The 21,926-nt window shown below is 33.9% G+C and overlaps 1 protein-coding gene across 1 annotated transcript in view; it reads left to right on the plus strand.

Annotated features, from left to right (window-relative positions):
• Positions 1-1,100, plus strand: part of LOC112923601 (sulfotransferase 1 family member D1-like) — a 34,587-nt gene extending 33,487 nt beyond the window's left edge. The window contains exon 8 of the mRNA XM_026003469.2: positions 696-1,100. Within this exon, the coding sequence (XP_025859254.1) occupies positions 696-808 (113 nt within the window). The 3' untranslated portion in view covers positions 809-1,100. The remainder of the gene's footprint in view (positions 1-695) is intronic.
• The last annotated feature ends 20,826 nt before the right edge of the window (positions 1,101-21,926 follow it).

Here is a 21,926-nt window from a genome sequence, read left to right on the forward strand (position 1 = left end):
TTGTCTGGCTTTGAATGTCACCAGTGGAAATATAAACAAATAAAATAAAATGCCAAAGTTGAGAAATCCTGGGACAGATGAACAAAGTTATTTTGTCATATTTTCTCCCCCACTCCTTTTTTTCTCCCTAAAACTAGGCTTGCAATTGAATTCTGGATTACCTGTTAGAAATGCCGTTGTTTTTATCAGAAATTCTTTGCAAATACTATGTCCCTTGTCTTTCCTTAAAGGTTTTAGATATGGTTAATCTTTTGAAGACTGAGCAATCTTGTAATAACACATATGTTTAATTACATTTAACCCAGTCATTTCCAAATCTTACTTGATCATAGAAATTTTTTCATAAATTATCACTTAACATTGGAAAATATAGTTTTAAAAGGACTGAAAAATTATCTCTTTTTTTGTTAACAAAGCTCTTAGGGCCAAAAAATAAAGATTTTGAGACATTGGATTTTCTCCCAGTGACATTTCTTGAAACTATTGAAGGGATTACTTCTTTATATAGGATACTGGAAAAAAATCCCTGGGGATTTTTAGAAAACTAAGAAGGCCCAAGAGTTTGAAAGGATGGAGTAATGAAATGGATATGAAAACGTTGAAGATTTAAAAATACACGTGTGGTAATTCAAACGAAAACTGATCTAAGGAAATTTTATAGTAGTCTCAAATGTACATTTTATCTTTCTTTTCAGGTATTTCAGGAGATTGGAAAAACCAATTCACCGTAGCCCAGTATGAAAGATTTGAAAAAGATTATGAAAAGAAAATGAAAGGTTCTACACTGCGGTTTCGTTCGGAGATTTAAGAAGTCCTGCTCTTTCTCCGACTTGTTTAGCTGACACTTAAATTAAAATTAAATTAATTAATTTTTTTCTTGACTATGATATATATACAGAGTAGAGATTTAATATTTCTTTCCTATTTTGACTTACCTTATCCCTTCAAACATTTAGTGACAAGAATTCTGTATGTTAATTTTCTCTATTTACTAATATTAGTGGTTTGTAATAGAATATTCAAAGAATTTCAAAGTCTACATATAAAAAAACAATACTGTCTGTATGATTTTAATTACCTTCCACAATGTTCTTACTCTTCTTAAAGACAAAATAATAAAACAAAGTTTAAAATCTATAAATACACCTGCTTTATTTTTTAAATTCAAGTTTTGGGTCATTGGACTTGCACAGCAGATATTTAGGGGAGTCTTCAAGTTGGGTGAATTAGAACCAAATATTCCCTTAAAAAGGCTTTAATTTCTCCTTGTTATATGTTTAGACTGATAACCAGAGTAATATAAGAACAATGACATTTTTGTGCAAGGAATTTACTGAAGTATATTGCCCTAGAATGGCTTACTGAAGATTCCATTTGGATAGTTTATCAAAATCAATCTTAGTCTCCTGCTATAGTTTGTATGTTCATGATCTTAAACAGCAACAAGAAAGAACTAAACAAACGTGTTACCAAAGTATTGCTTGCATAATAATGCAGTAGTTACATAAACAAAGTCATCAGCTACCATAATATGAAACTAATAAATTGTGTATAAATATTGTGCCTCAGAGATGACAAAATATAAAACATGGGTCCTGAATTCAAAGATCTTTAGGCCAGGATAGCAATAAAAAGAATATACAGAGAAATAATTGTAAGAAAAACATAAGAAATAGCCACAATATCAAGAGCTGATATTTACTGAGAGCTGTGTGTCATACATCATGCTATACAACTTACATGGCTTCACTTTAACTGATCTTCATTCAATTCTTTAAAAAGGTATTCTAATTTTTCCTACTTTTCCTAGTCAGTAACCTGGCAGTGCACTTAACCACAAAAAGCAGAAAGAAAGGACAATTTGGTTCTGATCTTTTTTTTTTAAACAGGTATCCACTCTTATCCCCACATTCCATATTAACTTACCCTATACTGTCTCTCTTCCATGTTTGCAAATTGCTGCTACTGCACGTTAATCGTACCTCATGACATCCAGCCAATCCAGGTGTGTTTACACATTTACAAAGATCATTAAAAATGTCCTCTGATGGGGAAAATAACAGTTGTCAAATTTCATGCATTTGAAAACAATAAGAGAAACTGCTTTGTTTCAAAAACCTTCACATTGGAATAAATAATAACTATTCTTTGATTTTGTTTTTATTTTTTTCTTGACTATGATATATATACAGAGTAGGGATTTAATAATAAAATAATCTATATTGGATGTTACAAGCTGAGTTTTCAAACTTCTTTTATGACTGGGGAGTCTGGATGGCTCAGTTGGTTAAGCACCCAACTCTTGATTTTGGCTTGGGTCATTAACTCGGGGCTGTGAGATGGAGACACCCCCCCCCCCCACAGGCTCCCTGCTCAGCAGGGAATCTGCTCTCTCCTCTCCTCTGCCTCTCCCCCTGTGCTCACTCTCCAAGAAAAATAAATAAATCTTAAAAAAATAAGTTTAAAAATAATAATAGTAGTGACGCCTTTAAAGATAGAGAAAATCACAAAGAATTTAAATGATTTTCCCTAAATCATATATTTAGGATGTAGTGAGATTTGTTCTATAATACAAATAACTGACACTGGTTTTCCAATACAATGTCGTTGAAATGAACCATCGGGAAGTTGTCATCCCAAACTTCTGCCGAATATCCTCTATGTCGTCTGTTTCCTTTATTTAATGAAGATTTAAAATTGTATTTTAAGGGACACCTGGGTGGTTCAGTGGTTAAGCGTCTGTCTTTGGCTCAGGGCGTGATCCCAAGATCTGGGATCGAGTGCCACATTGAACTCCTTGCGGGGAGCCTGCTTCTTCTGCCTGCTTCTTCTGTCTGCATCTCTCTCTGTCTCTCATGAATAAGTAAATAAAATATTTTTTAAAAAAATGAATAAATAAAATTGTATTTTGAATACATCAAGATATTACTTTTGGCCTAAAATATGCTAGTTTTCAGGGGTTTTGTTACGCTTTGGTTTTGGAGAGCAACAGTGGAGAATCAAAAAATATAGCCAACATGCAACTGTGGACAAAACATAATTCGTATTCAATATTAGTGCTGCAACTATAAACATGGTAGGCTTTGATAAGGCAAACAATCCCATAAACTATAGCAACCACATACCCTGGATTTTCATAACAGTCTCATTTCAGATGTTTGCCTTCTTTTTCTCATATATATGCAGGTAATTTTCAGATCACATTGCCAATATTTTGATTCAGAAAACATTAGCACTGCATTTGTAATTCTTGACTTAATATAACAATCACACTTTTTTGAGCATTAAAAATATTAAATACTGTCTACTTACAGCACTCAGTTGAAATGGAAGAGTTTGAGAGGACTTACTTAAAATCTACATTTGATTTGCTCTGCAAATGATGTGAAGTACCTTTTCACTGATAAATACTATAATCTCATGTAATTTCATCAACCTGGTCCTTTTCAAGTCTCAACTATTTTAGTATTTATAATAACCATCAAGAGTTTTAATTTGAAGAGAGGAGATTTCAGTTTATTGAAAATAGCAGCTGAGTAATTGAGTTTGGTATGTTCATAATCTCTATTAGGAAATGTGGTATTGTACTTTGAGTACCTTACATTCACCTAAAACAATTAAGACAGTTGCTGCAATACTATTCTAGACAGTGTCACATGACACTTCTCAAAGTAAAATAAAAAAACAATAGATATTCAAGATCAAGACTGTAGGTGGCTGCTTTTATGTTTCAGTAAATGATGTGTTTTCACTTTTATTGTGATATTAATTTAGCAAACTAATGACATAATTTTCATATCTTGTGATATTGATTTAGCAAACTACACATAATTATAAATAGACTTATTCTTGTTGATTAAATATAATTGTATAAAGCCTGAAAAGTGTTTAATAAATTCAGTAACTACATAATATTAGTTATAAGATTACCATATAATGGTAATAATGATATTAATTATAAATTATAATACGATATAATTATATTACGTGTTATAATAATGCATGTGTGTGTGTGTATACCAACCTAGGTATTCTCTTGGGATATATATATTGCTATAAATATATTGATTATACAGAGCCTAAAGAAAGAAAGAAATCAGAGCTGCTCCTCGGGAAGAAGAATAGGAATAAAAATATATATGATTTAAATTAATATATATTCTATTCAGAATGGCAACATTTAGAAAAATTAAAACCATAAAAATAAATAGAATTCTTAAGGGATCACTGAAAGGGACTGTTTCTCTAAAGCACACTATCCCATACTTGATTTTCACTGGTTTCCATCAACCAATTAATGAACAAATTAATGATCTATGTTCCTATCACTACGCTAGTCAATGTTAGAAACAAATGCAGAGCACATGGCTCCTTTCTTTGGGAAGTTTACAAATGAATAAATCAAAGAGAGATATGGGGCTACATATTAAGTGTCAGTTTGTTTTGTTCAGACGTTAAATATCTCAAATTCTGATACGGTATTATTTAGCTGTGAGAGACAGTATATATTGCCTGTCAACATTGTTTTTGTCTCTAGAAGGAAAGAGGGGGCATTTTTCTTTAGAATTTTTTAGAACTTTCTAGACAATTAACTATCACTAATCTATACACCAAAAGATAGAGACCAGGAAGATATGGGGAGAATTATTAGAATCAAAATAATAGATACAGACCAGAATGTCCATACTAAATGTTAAAACAAAGGAAGATTTAGTTAAGGTAGTTTTAAAGAATTAGTAAGATAGGGAGAGAAGGAGGAGGAAAAGAGGAAGAGAAACAGAGAAGATTAAAGAATGTGATAGAGAATTCCATTTTATATATATGGTTTCTCTCCTACAAGATCGCATCCAAAGAGGGAAAGTAACTTATCTTCTATTGTTTCCAATTTCTTAAGGAGATAAAATTTTTCAACATGAAAAATCGGCATTTTTTATACTAACTAAATCTTTTTAGTAAATATAGAATTACATGTGATTCCTTGAACAATTTACACCAAAAATAAACTAGCTTTACAAATCATGTCCATTAGTATGCCCTGTATATTTATTTTTCAAAGTGGAAAGAAACATATAAGTACTATGCTGAAGAAAGTGAGAAAATACTCAAGTTTCAATCTCAACCAAGGACTTTAAGAAAGACTCTACTAATGAAAATATAAGGGTTTTTAACTTTAACCAAAAGTATGGGGAATCCCTGAAAAATTTTAACCAAAATTGTCACAGCCAGATTTATTCTTTTAAGGTAACTTAAAAACGGATTGTATATTTGGTATAATATTTATATATAAAATACATAAACATGTATATAATTTATGTATATAATTCTTTGTATACATATATCAACGCATCTACTATTCTCACACACAGTAGTTTTACTGTCCTAAACATCCTGTTTTGCCTATTCATTCCCTCTTCCGCACTAACATCAGTCTCGATATTTTGTCATTTTCAGAATGTCATATAATTAGAACTGTATAGTATATAGTATTTAGTTTTCCTCCATGTTTTCTTGTGGCTTGGTAGTCCATATCTTTTGAGTGCTGGAGTTTAATTATCCATTCTCCTACCATGGACATCTTAGTTGTTTCCAACTTTTGGTCATTATAAATAAAACTGTTCTAAACATCCCTGCACATTTTTATGTTGACAAAAATATTCAAGTTTTTGGGGACAGTGCCACAGAGTGTGATTGTTGGAGCATATGGTAAGAGTGTGTTTAGTTTTACAAGTAACTGCCAAACTGTCTTCCACAGTGGACGTGCCGTTTTGCATTCTCACAAGCAATGAATGAGAGTTCCTGTTGCAGGATTTGACGTTGTCAGGATTCTAGATTCTGATCATTCTAATAGGTTTCTATAGCAGTATCTCACTGTTGTTTTAATTTGCATTTCCCTGCAATTTAATTTGCATTTAATTTGCATTTAATTTGACATATGATGTGGAGCATCTTTTCATCATTTTATTTGACATCTGTATAATTTCTTTGATGAGGTGCATGCTGAGGTCTTTGGCCCATTTTTTAACTGGGTTATTTATTTACTTATTTTTAAATTTTAAGAGTTTTTTTGGGGAAAAAAATTTTTTTGGTTCATTTTGGAAAATAGTCCTTTATCAGATATGCCTTTTGCAAATACTTTCATCCATGCTGTGGCTTGTCTTTTTATTCTTTTGACAGTGTGTTTCAAAGACCAAAAAGTTTTTTTAATCTTCAGAATTCTAGTTTCTCAATTCTTCCTTTCATGGATTGTGTCTTTGGTGTCATAACTAAAAAGTTATCACAATGTGTAAGGTCGTTGACATTTTTTTCCTATGTTATATCCCAGAAGTTTATACTTTTTCATTTTACATTTAGATCTGTGATTCATTTTGAGTTAATTTTTGTAAAGTGTTTAAGGTCTGTGTCCAGTAGTTTGGAATTTTAGAATAAAATTTATATCATTATTCAGTGATTTGCTTTTCCTTAGAAATGGTAGGTGTCTTCAAGTGTTTTTTAACTAATCTAAATATACTGAATAATTTTTTTGGATTAGTATTTTGCAGGTATATATATACCTTCAAAATACTATATATAACATCCTTTTATTTCTAGTCTTACCATTCTTTATGCTTTATGTATTTTCTTGTAAAAGACTTTTGCTACATCTTTTTTCCTGATCTAGTCATCTGTATTTTGATAGTAAATTTAATCCCTTTTTATTATAATTGCAAATACATCTGGATTTGTTTCTGCCATTTTATTTTATGCTTATATTTATTCTTTCTCATCTTCTTTCTCTGTCTCCTTTCACTTTCTTTCCTCACTTCTTGCTTCTTTTGGATTGATTTTTCCTAATTCATGCTTCCACTTCTACTTGCTTCAAAGTTATATGCTTCATTATCATTATTAATTTAGTAACTCTTCTCAAAATTTTTCATGCGTAATTAACAAGATTTAAACATAATCAAAATCTTGAACTTTCCCCTCCAACTAATATAAGGAACTTAGAGTCCTTTTAAATTAATATCCTAATTTTGTCTTGTATTTAAGTTTTGTTATATAGTCTTAATCCTATAATTCCCAGATTGTTTTAGTTTTATACAATTAGGACTTGTTTATAATAACCGTCATGCTTTCTTAACATGCCTTCTTGAACATCTACCAGGATTGCTTTCACTCTTTAATTTTACTCTTTAACTTTTCTCGTAGTGGAGTTCCACTGGCGGTGAATGCTTGGCTTTTAAAATCATAAAATGTCTTAGCCTTGCTCTTAAAAAATTATTTTGCTACACACAATTCAAATTGCACAGATATTTTCTGACAGCACTTCAGTATGTTATTCTATAGCCCCTGCCTTTTATCATTGCTTGTGAATTTAATGGGCAGCCCAATTATTATTCCTTTATGTGTCATCTTTTTTTCTTGCTTCTAAGATATTTTCTTCCTTTTGATATTTGCAAGTTCACAACTGTAATTTTTAAAAATATGTATCTTTTCTGCAGCATGTTGTGTATCTTGAGCCTGGGAAGCCACATATTTCATTATTTTTGGAATTTTCATCCACAATTTCTTTAAATAACTTATCTCCTCTATTCTTTCTATTCTCTCCTGTTCGAACTTTAATTACACATATGTTAGAATTTCCCATTTTATCCTATTTTCTACATCTCTGTTCTTTTACTCTTCCTTTTCACAGCCTCTCTTGGGGTCATTCTTTTTTAGGACTGTTCCGTTATTTAGTGTCGTTCTGTTGTACTGTTTTGTTGTTCGACCATCCATTGAATTTTTTATTTCTATGATTTTAATTTTTAAAATTAGTTTCAGTATTTTCTTGCAGCTGTAGAGTAATTTGATAGTTTAATGTTTATTGATATCTTATTTCTTAAAATGTTTTATCTTAATTAGTTTCAACTCTGATAAAAGCAACACTGAACATTATTGAAAAACTTAGATCTTTCCACAAATCTCTTTTCTGTAGTGGATTATTTCCTCCGATATTACACAATTGTATTGTGAGGCAATAGTTGGACGAATTTTACAGATTGGAATCCAAAGACACTCATACTAAGACAGTATTCTGTAGAAAATATTTGTATTTGCACTTCTCAGGCATCAGTAGCCACTACTAGCCAGGAGGTAGTAGTGCAGCTTTAATACTAGGGCTTCCATTTGCAAGTCTGTGTAGAGAGTGCACATTTGATCACAGACCCACATAGAGGCAGGCTTCTGGTAACAAATCCTGACATGGTATTATTAATATTATCAACTCACAGTCTTACCAGAGAGGGGTATCTTTCATTGCAGGGTTTCCCTGACTTCATTAGCTCTGCAGTATCTGTTGCAATAAAGGTTTTTCTAAACGTTAGTTTGCCACAGTGCAAAATCCTATTTTGTGTTTTCATTCTTTCCATCTGATTTCTCACGACTCCTGGTGATTAGAGGTTACTACATAATGGCACAAAAAAAAATGTTTTATGTATTTTTTTGCCAAAAAATTGAAAGAAACAAGGACCACATAAAAATTTAGAAATGCAGTTTGAAGCAGCACTGGCTTTGGCACTGTGGAGTTTAGGGACACTCCTCATTTAAGGAAATGTCAAAAAAGAGTAACATCTGTGCCCATACAGTTCTGACAGTCAAATAACTTGCACTGATATGCGTGATCCACTCACATTGCCTTGTTAGATATCTGCTAAAGATTTTAAATGAGACTGATATATCAAAACCATATTTTAACTCAGCAATCCATGAGGTACTTTTCTTTGGAGAGTGAATACACTCTCAATAAAACAGAAGTTATAATTTTTATTGCTGTGTCTTTCATAAAAGCCCTGTCCAAAGCACTATGAGGACTTCGGAATTCCCATAAGCAATTTTGGTAACAGAAAATGTGAACAATGTGGGGAGCAGTGGATGCCTATAGTGTCTGAGTTTGGGGGGTTTGGCGGTTAAAAGAAAATAATAAAAAAACTAGAGAGAGGAAGGATACAGACAACCACTGACACCTTACACGGCCCATATAAGCACATAGTAGCAATCCCAGGTGTCCTGATGGAGCTTTCTGAGGCAATGGAGTGGAAAACTTAAAACACAATTTCGAAAGCCTGCTCTCTAAAGCAAAGCAGATTTAGGACAGTTGAGACAGAAGCCAGTTGTGGATGACAGTTTCATGGGAATAAAGTTACTCCTGTTGTGGACAAAACTCTGAGCATAACTGCATCTGGCTTATTAAAAATTCAGTGAAATAGCTAATTTCTGTCTGTCACTGCTCATAAACCATATCCATTGTCCCAACCTGTCCTGCTCTGAATTAGAAAGTGAACGCTGGATGATTAATGATAAGAGTTCATATTTGCATAGTACTTCCTACCACTAGAGAATGGTACTAAGTGCTTCATGAACACATGTTGAAGTTTGCATAATTTTTGTGAATTTAATACACATTTTTACATACACATGTGTTTTAATACACATTATTAAATTTAATAATTTAATTTAAATTTTGTGAATTTTCCCTTTTTATATGAGACACGGCTGAAACAGAGATAATATGCAGCTTCCCTAATGTCCAACAAAACTGGTATTTGAGTCTAGGCAATACTGCTTCACTACATAATCCTACTTCATTTTGGACAAAGTCAGTGCTTTATAAATTAGAAAATTGGCACTGGACAAATTAAGGAGTATTTCCCAGACTATGCAGATAGCAAAGTGACAACCACGAGGTTAGGAAATACTTTCAGTTCTGACCTTCAGCCTTAAATCTCTAATATAATTGGCTGAAAATGATGCAGACCAGATATTAAAGGGGATTCTTTTATTTTTTCAAAGATTTATTTTATTTATTTGAAAGAGAGAGAGCAGGGGGAGGGGCAGAGGGACAGAAATCTCAAGCAAAAACCCCACTGAGCACAGAGCCTGATTCAGCGCTTGATCCACAGCCCTGATATCATGACCTGAGCTGAAATCAAGAGTCCAACACTTAACCAACTATCCTACCCAGGCACCCCAGGGAAGAGGATTTAAAAAAGAAGTCATGACATAAGAAAACAGGTTATATTCTGGACAAAGGAGACACAGATAGCGTGAGTAAGGTAAGGTATGAGTTATAATACACCATTCTACACTTTCTATGCCTTTACCTCCTACAGATTTTTTTAAAGATTTTATTTATTTATTCATGAGAGACACAGAGAGAGAGAGGCAGAGACACAGGCAGAGGGAGAAGCAGGTTCCATGCAGGGAGCCCGATGTGGGACTCGATCCTGGGACTTCAGGACCACTCCCTGGGCTGAGGGCAGATGCCCAACCACTGTGTCACCCAGGCGTCCCTACCACCTACAGATTTTCAGTGGAGTCAGGTTGTCTCAGAGAGTTACAGTTCTTCAGGAAAAGTTAAAAATGATACCAAGAATAGTAAATACATGAGCTATGCATATTTACAGAAGTTTGAATCACCATTCTGTGTTTCTTTCCTGGTTAAATTTATTATTTTCTGGGTACATTGAGATATTCATAGGGTGTATATTCAACTTGCCACATCAATTAATATACTGTATAGTTAGGGGACATGATGTTAAGCTCTTTATTTCTTTAGAAGTATACAAAACCATTCAAAGATCTCAAGTGAATTTAAACTTTGTAAAGTTCAGTAACTATAAGACGTAGTATCACCCTGATTTTACCAAAAGCAAAATGAAAAATTTATTATTATACTTTCTAAAGGAAAAAAAATTATTTCATGAAGGTAAAATAAAAGCAACCAGAACATTTGTTCATTAAGCAAACATCTTAGACTACTTGCTCTGATATGTTTACCTCATCCAGTTATGAAAGTTAAAATTCTTAAAAGCACTAATACAACTTCTTCTAAAGCAGCAAATAATGGCAATTATTTGCAAAAACAATCTGAGTAAAAATCTAGAAGGTAGGTGCCTAAGAGGCAGCAGAAAACTTTTCTAAGAACTTATTCAGCTATGAAATTACAAATTCTAAAAATGCCTTTAAAAATTGACTAGTATAGTATTTTTTTTAGTATAGTATTTTTGACTCATTTGTTGATGTATGTCCAAAGAACTACTACTTAATCTAAAACACATTATTATTAAATATCTCTTTTATAAAAAACTTATACCAAGCAATGTATTCAATATTGCATTCCCAACAATGCATTTCCTGAGGTTGAAAGTGGACAAAGTTCAGATATGGGGTGGGGGGTGGGTGTCTCAGAAGCCATAGAGATCAGAGAGGAAGAAACAATGGAGCAAAGGTTGAGATACTAAAGCTCAAATTAAATGTTAACAGAAGCTATCATTTCCATGTTTTGCTGAGATAGCTATGAGGTCTCAGGCCAAAAGTTTACTTCCTTAAGGCAGCTTTTGTTGTTTCTTTTTCAGGAAGTGGAAACCACAGACAGAAGTATGGAGGGTGCAGGCAGTTGTCCCGCTCCGCTTTCCTAGGTCTGCTAAAGGAGAGTCCACCTGTGTTTCTTCCCCCACTTCCATCAAGAGGAGGGAAGGTCTCCAAATCAAGCCCTTTAACATTATAATGAACAAGGATGGGATCATGCTCTTTGTATCTTTCTGAATCAGACTCTGTGTGTGTGTGTGTGTGTGTGTGTGTATGTGTTGGGGTAGGGTGGGATGGGGTGGGGTGTGAGTAAATGGGAAGAAGATCGGTCATCAAGTAGCAGGTTTTCTTATTTCCTTCTCTATGGCCAAGAGAAGGCCGGGGGTTATACAAAACCCACAGCTATCAAACAGGACTTTTTTCCATGGCAGCTAAAAAAGTCAACACTTCTGTGGCACCCAAGATTGCAACTTTTGGTACTGAGACATTCACATTCACTATCTATTGTTCTGTAACATCACTGTAACTAACAAAGAGAAAGAAGAAAAAAAAAGAATACATATTCATATACACAACCCCAAGAACCTTGTCTTGCCTAACCAAAAAACCTCCCTTTCTTGAGAAAGAAAAGAATATATTTGATTGGTGGAAGTTATATATGAGAATTGACTTTTTAAAAAAGACTATTTGAGAGAAGGATAAAGAGCATGAGTGGGGGGAGGGGCAGAGAGAGAAGCAGGCTCCCCACTGAGCAGAGGCTGGATGAGTGGCTCCATTATGGGACTCTGGGATCATTACCTCAGCCAAAGGCCAATGCCTAACTGACAGAGCCACCCAGAGAATTTTCTTTTGTGCTCATTGTGGTTTCAGTAGAGTTTATCCAACAAGTGACAAACAAGTGGAAGAATTTGAACTTGTTCATGATCTTATCACTGTAGTATGTTCTTTTTATTTATTTTTGTTTTTGTTTTTGTTTTTGTTTCTGTTTTTGTGCTGTGTTCCCACTGTGTTCCCAAGGCTGATTACTTGGCCTTTGGACCAAATTAACAATTAGAGGTAAAATAACTGTAAGATTTATTACATGTTAGTATTTACCAAACACAATTGTCTAAATAAAATTAAGATACTTCTTATATTTAAGACTAAAAACTCCTATTACTATATCATATAACTATGGTTATTAACATAAATCTAAAAGACTTTCATTCATCAAAACATTTAGCAATATTCTGCATTCTAAGGGTCATGATTAGTGCTAGTCTATAGCACCAGCAAATACGTTGCGTATGTTGTGCACTCTACAATTCCAGGTCACTCATGTTGCAGTACACAACCTGGAGTCCCTAAGTGAGACCCTGAAAGACAACTGGCTTATGAAAAGGAATAAGACCCAGGTTTTGCCATCATCAAAGGACTTTGAACTACTGTTGAACAAGTTGACTCTTTTTCTTTCGAAGACATCTAAAGAAAAAAAATCCAGATTCGATCAGCCCACTTTGGGATATTTTCAGTTAGTTCCCAATTTAATAACTTTTATTTCTTGTACATATTTCTAATCCAATAATGACCCTTCACTGCTATCATTCTTCTTGTTCATTAAAGATGACTGAGGTAAACAGGGATGTCAATATTCAAATGAGGGACTTCTCCAATTCTGAAGAGGGAAGTGAGGAGAAAGAACTTTGGTGGCATGTGTCAGTGTAACCTGCTTTCAGACAAGGAAGTAGATTCATCGCTGTCCTAATCCCTGCCTTCTCAGGTAGATGAGCTATGATGACACAAGGAATTTCAAGGAAGTGACTCTTACCATTTTTTTTTTTTATCATGGAAGGAAAGAGATGACCTTATGCTCAAGAATTGCTGGGGAATTATAGGGAAACAGAAGTTGCACAAAAGATTGACTTCTTCTTCAGATTCACACATTCATAAGAAGGGTAACTGAGAAAAAATATACATGCAGAAACCACTGGTAGAAAAACAAAGAAATTTGGAGAATGTAGATAGATATTAGAATATTTATTTGCACACTCTTAGATAAGGAAAATAAAAATAAATGTGGTCAAAATGTAAAAGGGACCTAGGAAAAACATAATTTGAGAAAACTGTCACTGAATGAGTTAAGTATCACAAAATAGCACTTCTAGTTCTAACATTTCCTCTCACTTTCCATTTTTTAACTAGCTGTTTAAAACTTTTAGGACATGGGACACCTGGATGGCTCAGTGGTTGAGAAACTGCCTTTGGCTCAGGGCATGGTCACGGGGTCCTGGGATCAAGTTAAGCTCCTCAAGGGGAGGCTGTTTCTCCCTCTGCCTATGTCTCTGCCTCTCTCTCTGTGTCTCTCATGAATAAATAAATAAAATATCTTTAAAAACCCTTTAGAATGTTTATACAGTATTACTAAGTTCACAATTTTATAATGTTATTTTTATAAATATGCAGTAAAAAATACCATGCACTGCAGTCATTATAAGCATGCATGGCTGCAACCTTAGCGCCTCTTTTCTTTACCAATGCATATATAAAAAGCAAGTATGTATTCAGCATTTCTTTATAATTGCCTTTCATATGCTATTTTTTAAAGCATAAGATACATTATTTGTCTCAAAGGAACTTACCTTCTTATAAAATAAGTAATAAAAAAGTAAAATTTATTAATAAATACTAAGGTATTTTGCAAAGGTAAATTGCATGCCACAATTCCTTTTTTTTTTTTTTTAAGATTTTAATTTATTTGACAGAGAGGCAGAGAACACAAACAGGGGGAGCAACAGGCAGTAGGAGAGGGAGAAGCAGGCTCCTGGCTGAGCAAGGAGCCCCATGGGATCATGACCTGAGCCAAAGGCAGACACTTAACCAACTGAGACAGCCAGGTACCCCTGAATACCACAATTCCTGTCAAGAAAATAAACACAATTAAAATGACAAGTTTGGGAAATATTTTTTTCTATTTATGGAAGAAAAATTATTATTATCCTTAATATATAGAGTTCCTAAAATGATTGGAATGCAAATATTTTAATAGAAAAATAGGAAAAGATTAATAAGTTTACCCACTTCCTTAAAAACATTAAATCAGGATAGACTGAAAAAAAGTCAAGCTCAGACATAAGTAAGGAAATGCCAACTAAAATAATGAGATGATTGACAGTTTTTGCCAATATGATTATACAATCCGATAAAGTTTGCCATGTCAAATGTTGGTCACTAGGATAGATAAAAGGTGCATTGGTTTTTTGCTGATGAGTATTTAAAGTAGTACAAACTTGGGCTCAAGGCGTGATTGTAGGGTCCTGGGATGGAGTCTTGCATTTGGCTCCCTGCAGGGAGGCTGCTTCTCCCTCTGCCTGTGTTTCTGCCTCTCTCTGTGTGTCTTATGAATAACTAAATTACTTAAATTAATAAAAATAAAAATAAATAAAGTAGTACAAACTTTACAAAATACATAACTTTGATTAGCAATTCTGCTTCTAAAATTATTTCTGAAGAAATGATTTTTGTTTATAGTAAAATTCAGGGTGCTTGAGTGTCTCAGTCAGTTAAGTGACCAACTCTTGATTTTGGCTCCATCATTATCTCAGGGTCCTGAGATGGATCTCGTGTCAGGCTCTCCACTTAGCACAGAGTCTGCTTAGGATACTCTCTGTCTCCCTCTGGCCTTCTCTTCCCCACTGGCATGTACCTAGACTCTCTCTCTGTTTCTGAAAACAAAAACAGGGAAGCCTGGGTGGCTCAGCGGTTGAGGGTCTGCCTTCAGCCCAGGGCATGATCCTGGAGTCCCGGGATCGAGTCTCACATCAAGCTCCCTGCATGGAGCTTGCTTCTTTCTCTGCCTATGTCTCTGCCTCTCTCTGTGTGTCTATCATGAATAAATAAATTAAATCTTTAAAAAAATTTAAAAAATTTAAAAAATTAAAAAATGAAACAAAAACAGCAAAATTCAGTTCAAACTTCTCTGTGTAATATAATTTCATGTCGAGGGGAAAATATAAAGATTTTTTTAGAATATTTTTTAAATACCCCAATTTTTTTGGCTCTTTACCTTTCATTTTAATTTTTATTTTATTTATTTATTTATTTATTTATTTATTTATTTATTTACTTATTTACTTATTTAAATTCAATTAACATATAATGTATTAATGGTTTCAGAGGTAGAGGTCAGCGATTCATCAGTCTTATATAATACACACTGTAAATTACATCATGTGGCTTCCTTAATGTTCATCAGCCAGATATCTTATCCCCTCACTTCCTCCCCTCCAGTGACCCTTAGTTTGTGTCCTGTAATTAATAGACTCTTATGGTTTATCTGCCTCTCTAATTTCATCTGGTTTTATTTTTCCCTCCCCTCCCCTATGATCCTCTGTTTTATTTCTTAAATCCCATATATGAGTGAGATCATACAATAATTGTATTTCTCTGATTGACATATTTTGCTCAGCATAATATTCTCTAGGTCCATCCACATCATTGCAATGGCAAGATTTCATTTTTTTTTTTTTTTTTTTTTAGATTTCATTTTTTGATGGCTGAGTAGCAGTCCACTGTGTATATATACCACATCTTCTTTATCCATTCATCTGTCAATGGACATCTGGGCTTTTTACTTAGTTTGGCTATTGTGGACATTACTGTTATAAACATTGGGGTGCAGGTGGCTCTTCACTTCAGATCACTACATTTGTATCTTTGTGGTAAATACCCAGTAGTGCAATTGCTAGGTCACAGGGTAGCTCTATTTTCAAGTTTTCAAGGAATTTCCATCATGTTTTCCAGAGTGGCTACAACCAGCTTGCATTCCCAAGCATAGTGTAAGAGGGTTCTCCTTTCTCCACATCCTCTCCAACATCTGTCCTTTCTTGACATTCATTTTAGGCATTCTGACTGGCATGAGGTGATATCTCATTGTGGTTTTGATTTGTATTTCCCTGATGCCAAGTGATTTGAACATTTTTTCACATGTCTGTTGGCCTTGTGTATGTCTTCTACATGTCTATTCATGTCTTCTGCCCATTTCTTGACTGGATTATTTGTTCTTTGGGTGTTAAGTTTGATAAGTTCTTTATAGATTTTGGATACTAGCCCTTTATCTGATAAAACATTTGAAAAAATCTTCTCCCAGTCTGTCAGTTGTCTTTTGGTATTGTCAACTGTTTCTTTTGCTGTGCAAAAGCTTTTTATCTTGATGAAATCCCAATAGTTCATTTTTGCCTTTGTTTCCCTTGCCTTTGGACACATATCTAGCAAGAGGTTGCTGCAGCAGAAGTAAAAGAGAATTGTGCCTGTGTTCTGCAATTTTGATGGATTCGTGTCTCACATTTAGGTCTTTCATCCATATTGAGTCTACTTTTGTGTGTGGTGTAAGAAAATGTCTTCTGTGTGTAGCTGTTTGATATTCCCAACACCATTTCTTGGACTGCCTTTTTTTCTATTGGATATTCTTTCCTATTTTGTTACAGATTAGTTGACCATAAAGTTGAGGGTCCATTTCTGGATTCTCTGTTCTGTTCCATTTATCTATGTGTCCGTTTTTGTGCCAGTATCCTACTGTCTTGATGATTACAGCTTTGAAATATAACTTTAAGTCCAGAATTGTGATGCCACCAGCTTTGGCTTTCTTTTTCAATAGTTGTTTGGCTATTCGGGGTCTTTTCTGGTTCCAAACAAGTTTTAGGATTATTTCTTCCATGTCGGTGAAAAATGTTGATGGTATTTTGATAAGGATTGCATTGAATGTATAGATTGCTCTAGGTAGCATAGACATTTTAACAATATTCATTCTTCCAATCCATGAGCCTGGAACATTTTTCCATTTCTTTGTGTCTTCCTTAATTTCTCATGAAAGAGAATTTTTTCATAAAATTTCTCATGAAAGAAATTAAGGAAGACACAGATCCTTTGGCTCTTTGGTTAGGTTTATTCCTAGGTATCTTATGGTTTTGTGTGCAATTGTAAATGGGATTGATTCCTTAATTTCTCTTTCTTTTGTCTCACTGTTGGTTCTAGCAATTTGGGGTGGAGTCTTTTGGGTTTTCTACATTGAGTATCATGTCATGTGAAGCGTGAGAGTTTGACTTCTTCCTTGCCAATTTGGAAGCCTTTAATTTCTTTTTGTTGCCTGATTGCTGAGTCTAGGACTTCTAGTACTATGTTGAATAGCGGTGATGAGAGTGGACAACCCTGTCATGCTCCTGACCTTAGGGGAACAGCTCTGTTTCTCCCCATTAAGAATGACATTCACTGCAGGCTTTTCATATATGGCTATTATGATATTGCTGTACATTCCTTCTATCCCTACACTGTGAAGAGTTTTAATCAAGAAGGGATGCTGTACTTTGTCAAATGCTTTCTCTGCATCAATTGAGAAGATCATATGATTCTTGTCCTTTCTTTTATTAATGTAATGTATCAAATGGATTGACTTGTTGATGTTGAACTGCCCTTGCAGCCCAAGAATAAATCATACTTGGTCATGGTGAATAATCCTTTTAATGAACTAGTGGATTCTATTGACAAGTATTTTAGTGAGAATTTTGGCATCCATGTTCATCAGGTATATTGGTTTGTAATTCTCCTTTTTGGTGGGGTCTTTGTCTGGTTTCAGAATCAAGGTATTGCTGGTCTCATAGAGAGATTCTGGAAGTTTTCCTTCCATTTCTATTTTTTGAAATAGCTTCAGAAAAATTTTATTAATTCTTATTAAAATATTTTGTAGAATTCCCCTGGGAAACCATCTGGCCCTGGACTCTTGTTTTTTGGGAGGTTTTTGATAATTGGTTCAATATTCTTGCTGGTTATGGGTCTTCTATTCCTCCTGTTTTAGTTTTGGTAGTTTATGTATCATAGATACTTGCTTTTGCAACTCCAGACTTATCATCCCTTTTTAAAGGTAATATTGAAGATCTTCTAACAAAAGATTAAGGTAAATGTGAGCCTAGGTATGGAGAGGAGGGCAAGTTCTGAAGCAGAGCCCATATCATGTATGCCAAGAATAAAATTTTTTTAAAATATCATATTTCATCTTAAAATCAACATAAATTTTTGGGATGCCTGGGTGGCTCAGTGGTTGAATGTTTGCCTTCAGGTCTGGTCATGATCCTGGAGCCCTGGGATGGAATTCCATATTGAGCTTCTGGCGGGGAGCCTGCTTCTGTCTCTTCCTCTCTCTGTGTCTCTTGGGAATAAATGTATAGAATCTTAAAAAAAAAAAAAACTACATAAGTTTTAATTCTACATTATAATATATATTTTAAAATTAAAAGAAATGACAAAGGATAAAATTGTATGCAATTTATTTCAATCTGTTGAAATACCATTGTATTGAGATATGACTCATCTCATTGAATCTATTTTAGAATTTGGCTGAATTGAATTGAAAAAGAATACACAGCAGATTCAAACTTCCAACCAATTTAACTTCTATATTTGGGCATAATAATATTTTGATATTATAATACATGTATAAATACATGTATAACAATTAAAATATAATTTTTACTGGGATGCATGGTGGTTCAGTGGTTGAGCACCTGCCTTTGGCTCAGGGCGAGATCCTGGAGTCCCAGGATCGAGTCCCACATCAGGCTCCCTGCATGGAGCCTGCTTCTCCCTCTGCCTGTGTCTCTGCCTCTCTCTCTCTCTCTCTCTCTCATGAATAAATAAATAAAATCTTTAAATATATATAATTATATTTATATAATTTTATATAATTATTATATATAAATATAATATATTTTATATATATATATAAAATTTCTACTGGTTTGGTGATCATGACAAGGCCTATATACAAATGTCCAGAATTTTCCAGAAGTGGTGCATGAGTATTAATTGGAGACTCTTCAGGCATGTTTTGATGTTACTAAAAGTTATCTATGGGTCAGTTTTTATTTTCTTTAGAAATATTCATAAAAAATTATTTTCAGAAAGTGAAGATTGTTGATGATAAAGTTCTTAATTTTATTCTAAATTTAATCTCAAACTTCTCATAGCTTCCACAATCAGTTTTCTTCCAAACCTGTAATTTAATTTGTTTTGCAGCAATTTTCCCATATAAAACAATGAAACAAATACCATTTAGGTTTGTATTGTAGCAGTTGATTGAGATTTTATTCTTTAAAAAAACATTAAAAGTTCAATAAACATGCTTTGTAAAGACAAGTTAATTTGTTGTCTTAGAAATTTGTTCTTAGTTCGAACATTATTTTTGTGTGTGGAAAAAACCCAAACAACTGAGAATTCATCCCAAATAAAGAAACCCTTACCAAATAAACAACAGTGTACTATAGTGTCCATGGTTTTGTTATTAAAGAGCAACACTGAGAAGTAGGGAATGCAGTGAATGTTGGTGCAGTGTGAATATGGCTTTGATGAAAGGTCTCATTCACAGTTTGTTTCTATACAAAATCTCATTAAATCAGTGCATATGTACACACACTTATTAGTATTTACACTTTTTACAAAAGCAAATAAACAAGAATAATAAAAGCTATCTTTACCAGTACTCTTTTCTTCTTGTATATTTAACACAACAAACTAAGCTAGTTGGCACACTTTTCTCTTTGCTGCCCCAAGAGCCTGGCCCATGTCTACAATATGGAGCCTCACTGTTCCCTTGTAATCCTATGATGCATGAACTCATGAGCTAATTCTAATATGGATTTCAAGTAATAATCACTTTTAATTTGTTCTTTTAGAATTTGTTTTTTTCTTGTATTGATGCTAAACCTGAATTCATTCTTTCTTCTTCTTCTTCTTCTTCTTCTTCTTCTTCTTCTTCTTCTTCTTCTTTTTTTTTTTTTAAAGATTTCATCCATTCATTCATGAGAGACACACACAGAGAGAGGCAGAGACAGAGGCAGAGGGAGAAGCAGGCTCCATGCAGGGAGCCCAATGCAGGACTTGATCCCAGGTCCCCAGGACCCACCCTGGGCCGACAGCAGGCACTAAACCGCTGAGCCACCCAGGGATACCCCCTCTTTTAAGCACAAAAAATTCAGGTGATATTTTTTCTTTAGGTTTCATATAACTAGATTTTATATGCTACTAATAGTATGATTATGTTTTATTTAGAGAATTCTTACAGGACAGATACCAAGGTTTCAAGGTCTCATATCTCTGTAATAACAAATACTAAATTTTTAACAAACATGTTAATAATAATAATAATACAGTTTTTTTTAAAGATGCCATTGTCAGGCTATATTATAAGCATGTTGTTTGTGTTAACTCATTTAATAATCAGAACAACTCTATAGAGCAATTAGAACTCTTAGGCATTGTTAGTGGGAATCTAAAATGATGCAGATGTTATTGAAAATAGCATCTGTTATTGAAGATAGCAGATGTTATTGAAAATACAGCAATTCTACTTCTGAGTATATAACCAAAAGAATTAAAAGCAGAATTCCAAAGAAAAATGTATGTACCCATGTTCACTGCAGCATTATTCATAGTTAGCAAAAGACAAGAGCAGAACAAGTGTTCATCAATGGATAATTTGATAAACAAAATGTGAATTATACCTCCAATGGAATATTATTCAGCTTTAACAAGGAAGAGAATTCTGATACATGCTACAGTATAAATGAAATGAGCACATTATACTAAGTAAATTAAGCCAATTTAATATTGTGTGATTCCACTCACATGTAGTATCTAGAGTAGTCAAATTCATAGAAACAGAATGAAGAATAGTGCAGGGGCTAGGGGAGGGGGAAGTGGAGAACTTTTTTTTCACGTGTAGAGTTTCACTTTTGTAAGATGAAAAAGTTCTGGACTTGGTCATGCTGCAATGTGAATGTACTTAATACCATTGAAGTGTATATTTAAAAATGGTTAAGGGGTGCCTGGGTGGCTCAGTGGGTTAAGTATCAAGACTCTTGGTTGTCTCAGATCTTGATCTCAGGGTTGTGAGATCCAGCCCCACAATGGGCTCTGCTCTGGACATGGAGCCTGCCTGAGAGACTCTCTCTCCCTCTACCCCTTCTCTCTCTCTCTCTTCCCCTCTCTCAAAAATAAATAAATAATAAATCAATAAATAAATAAATAAAGTTAAGATAGTAGATTTAATGTGATGTGTATTTTCACAAAGCTAAAGAAGAAAAAAATAAAGCTAAAGAAGATGGCATTATTCATATCAATGGAGCAATGGAGGCATATAGAGGTTAAAAGCCTACCCTTGTTCACTAGGCTGTTGGATTACTGATCTAAAGCCCAAGGAGTCTGGTTCTGTAGACCATCCTTTTTCTCTTCCCACAGCTTTCAATATGCTTTGATTATATAAAGCTTGGCAGGAAGGGAAGGTGATTTGTGGAGTCAGTGGTTTTATGTGTCATCAAAAAGAAAAGAAGTCCCAACCTTAGTTTATAGAGTCATAAAACCATACAAAAAATGAACAAACTAACTCAGAGAACATCTCAGGAAAAGCAAGAATTCTGGATCCCCAATCAAAGATAAGAGAGCCAGATTAGTATTACTATGATCAATCTCGATGCTTTCCAGATTTGTGTGCATGATGCACTGAGGATTATGGTCCATTATACCGGCAACAAAATACAACTATACCATACCCTGAAGAGAAACATTTTTTTCTCCAT

This window comes from Vulpes vulpes, chromosome 2 (assembly GCF_048418805.1).
Source record: "Vulpes vulpes isolate BD-2025 chromosome 2, VulVul3, whole genome shotgun sequence".
In the NCBI taxonomy this organism is placed as follows: domain Eukaryota; kingdom Metazoa; phylum Chordata; class Mammalia; order Carnivora; family Canidae; genus Vulpes; species Vulpes vulpes.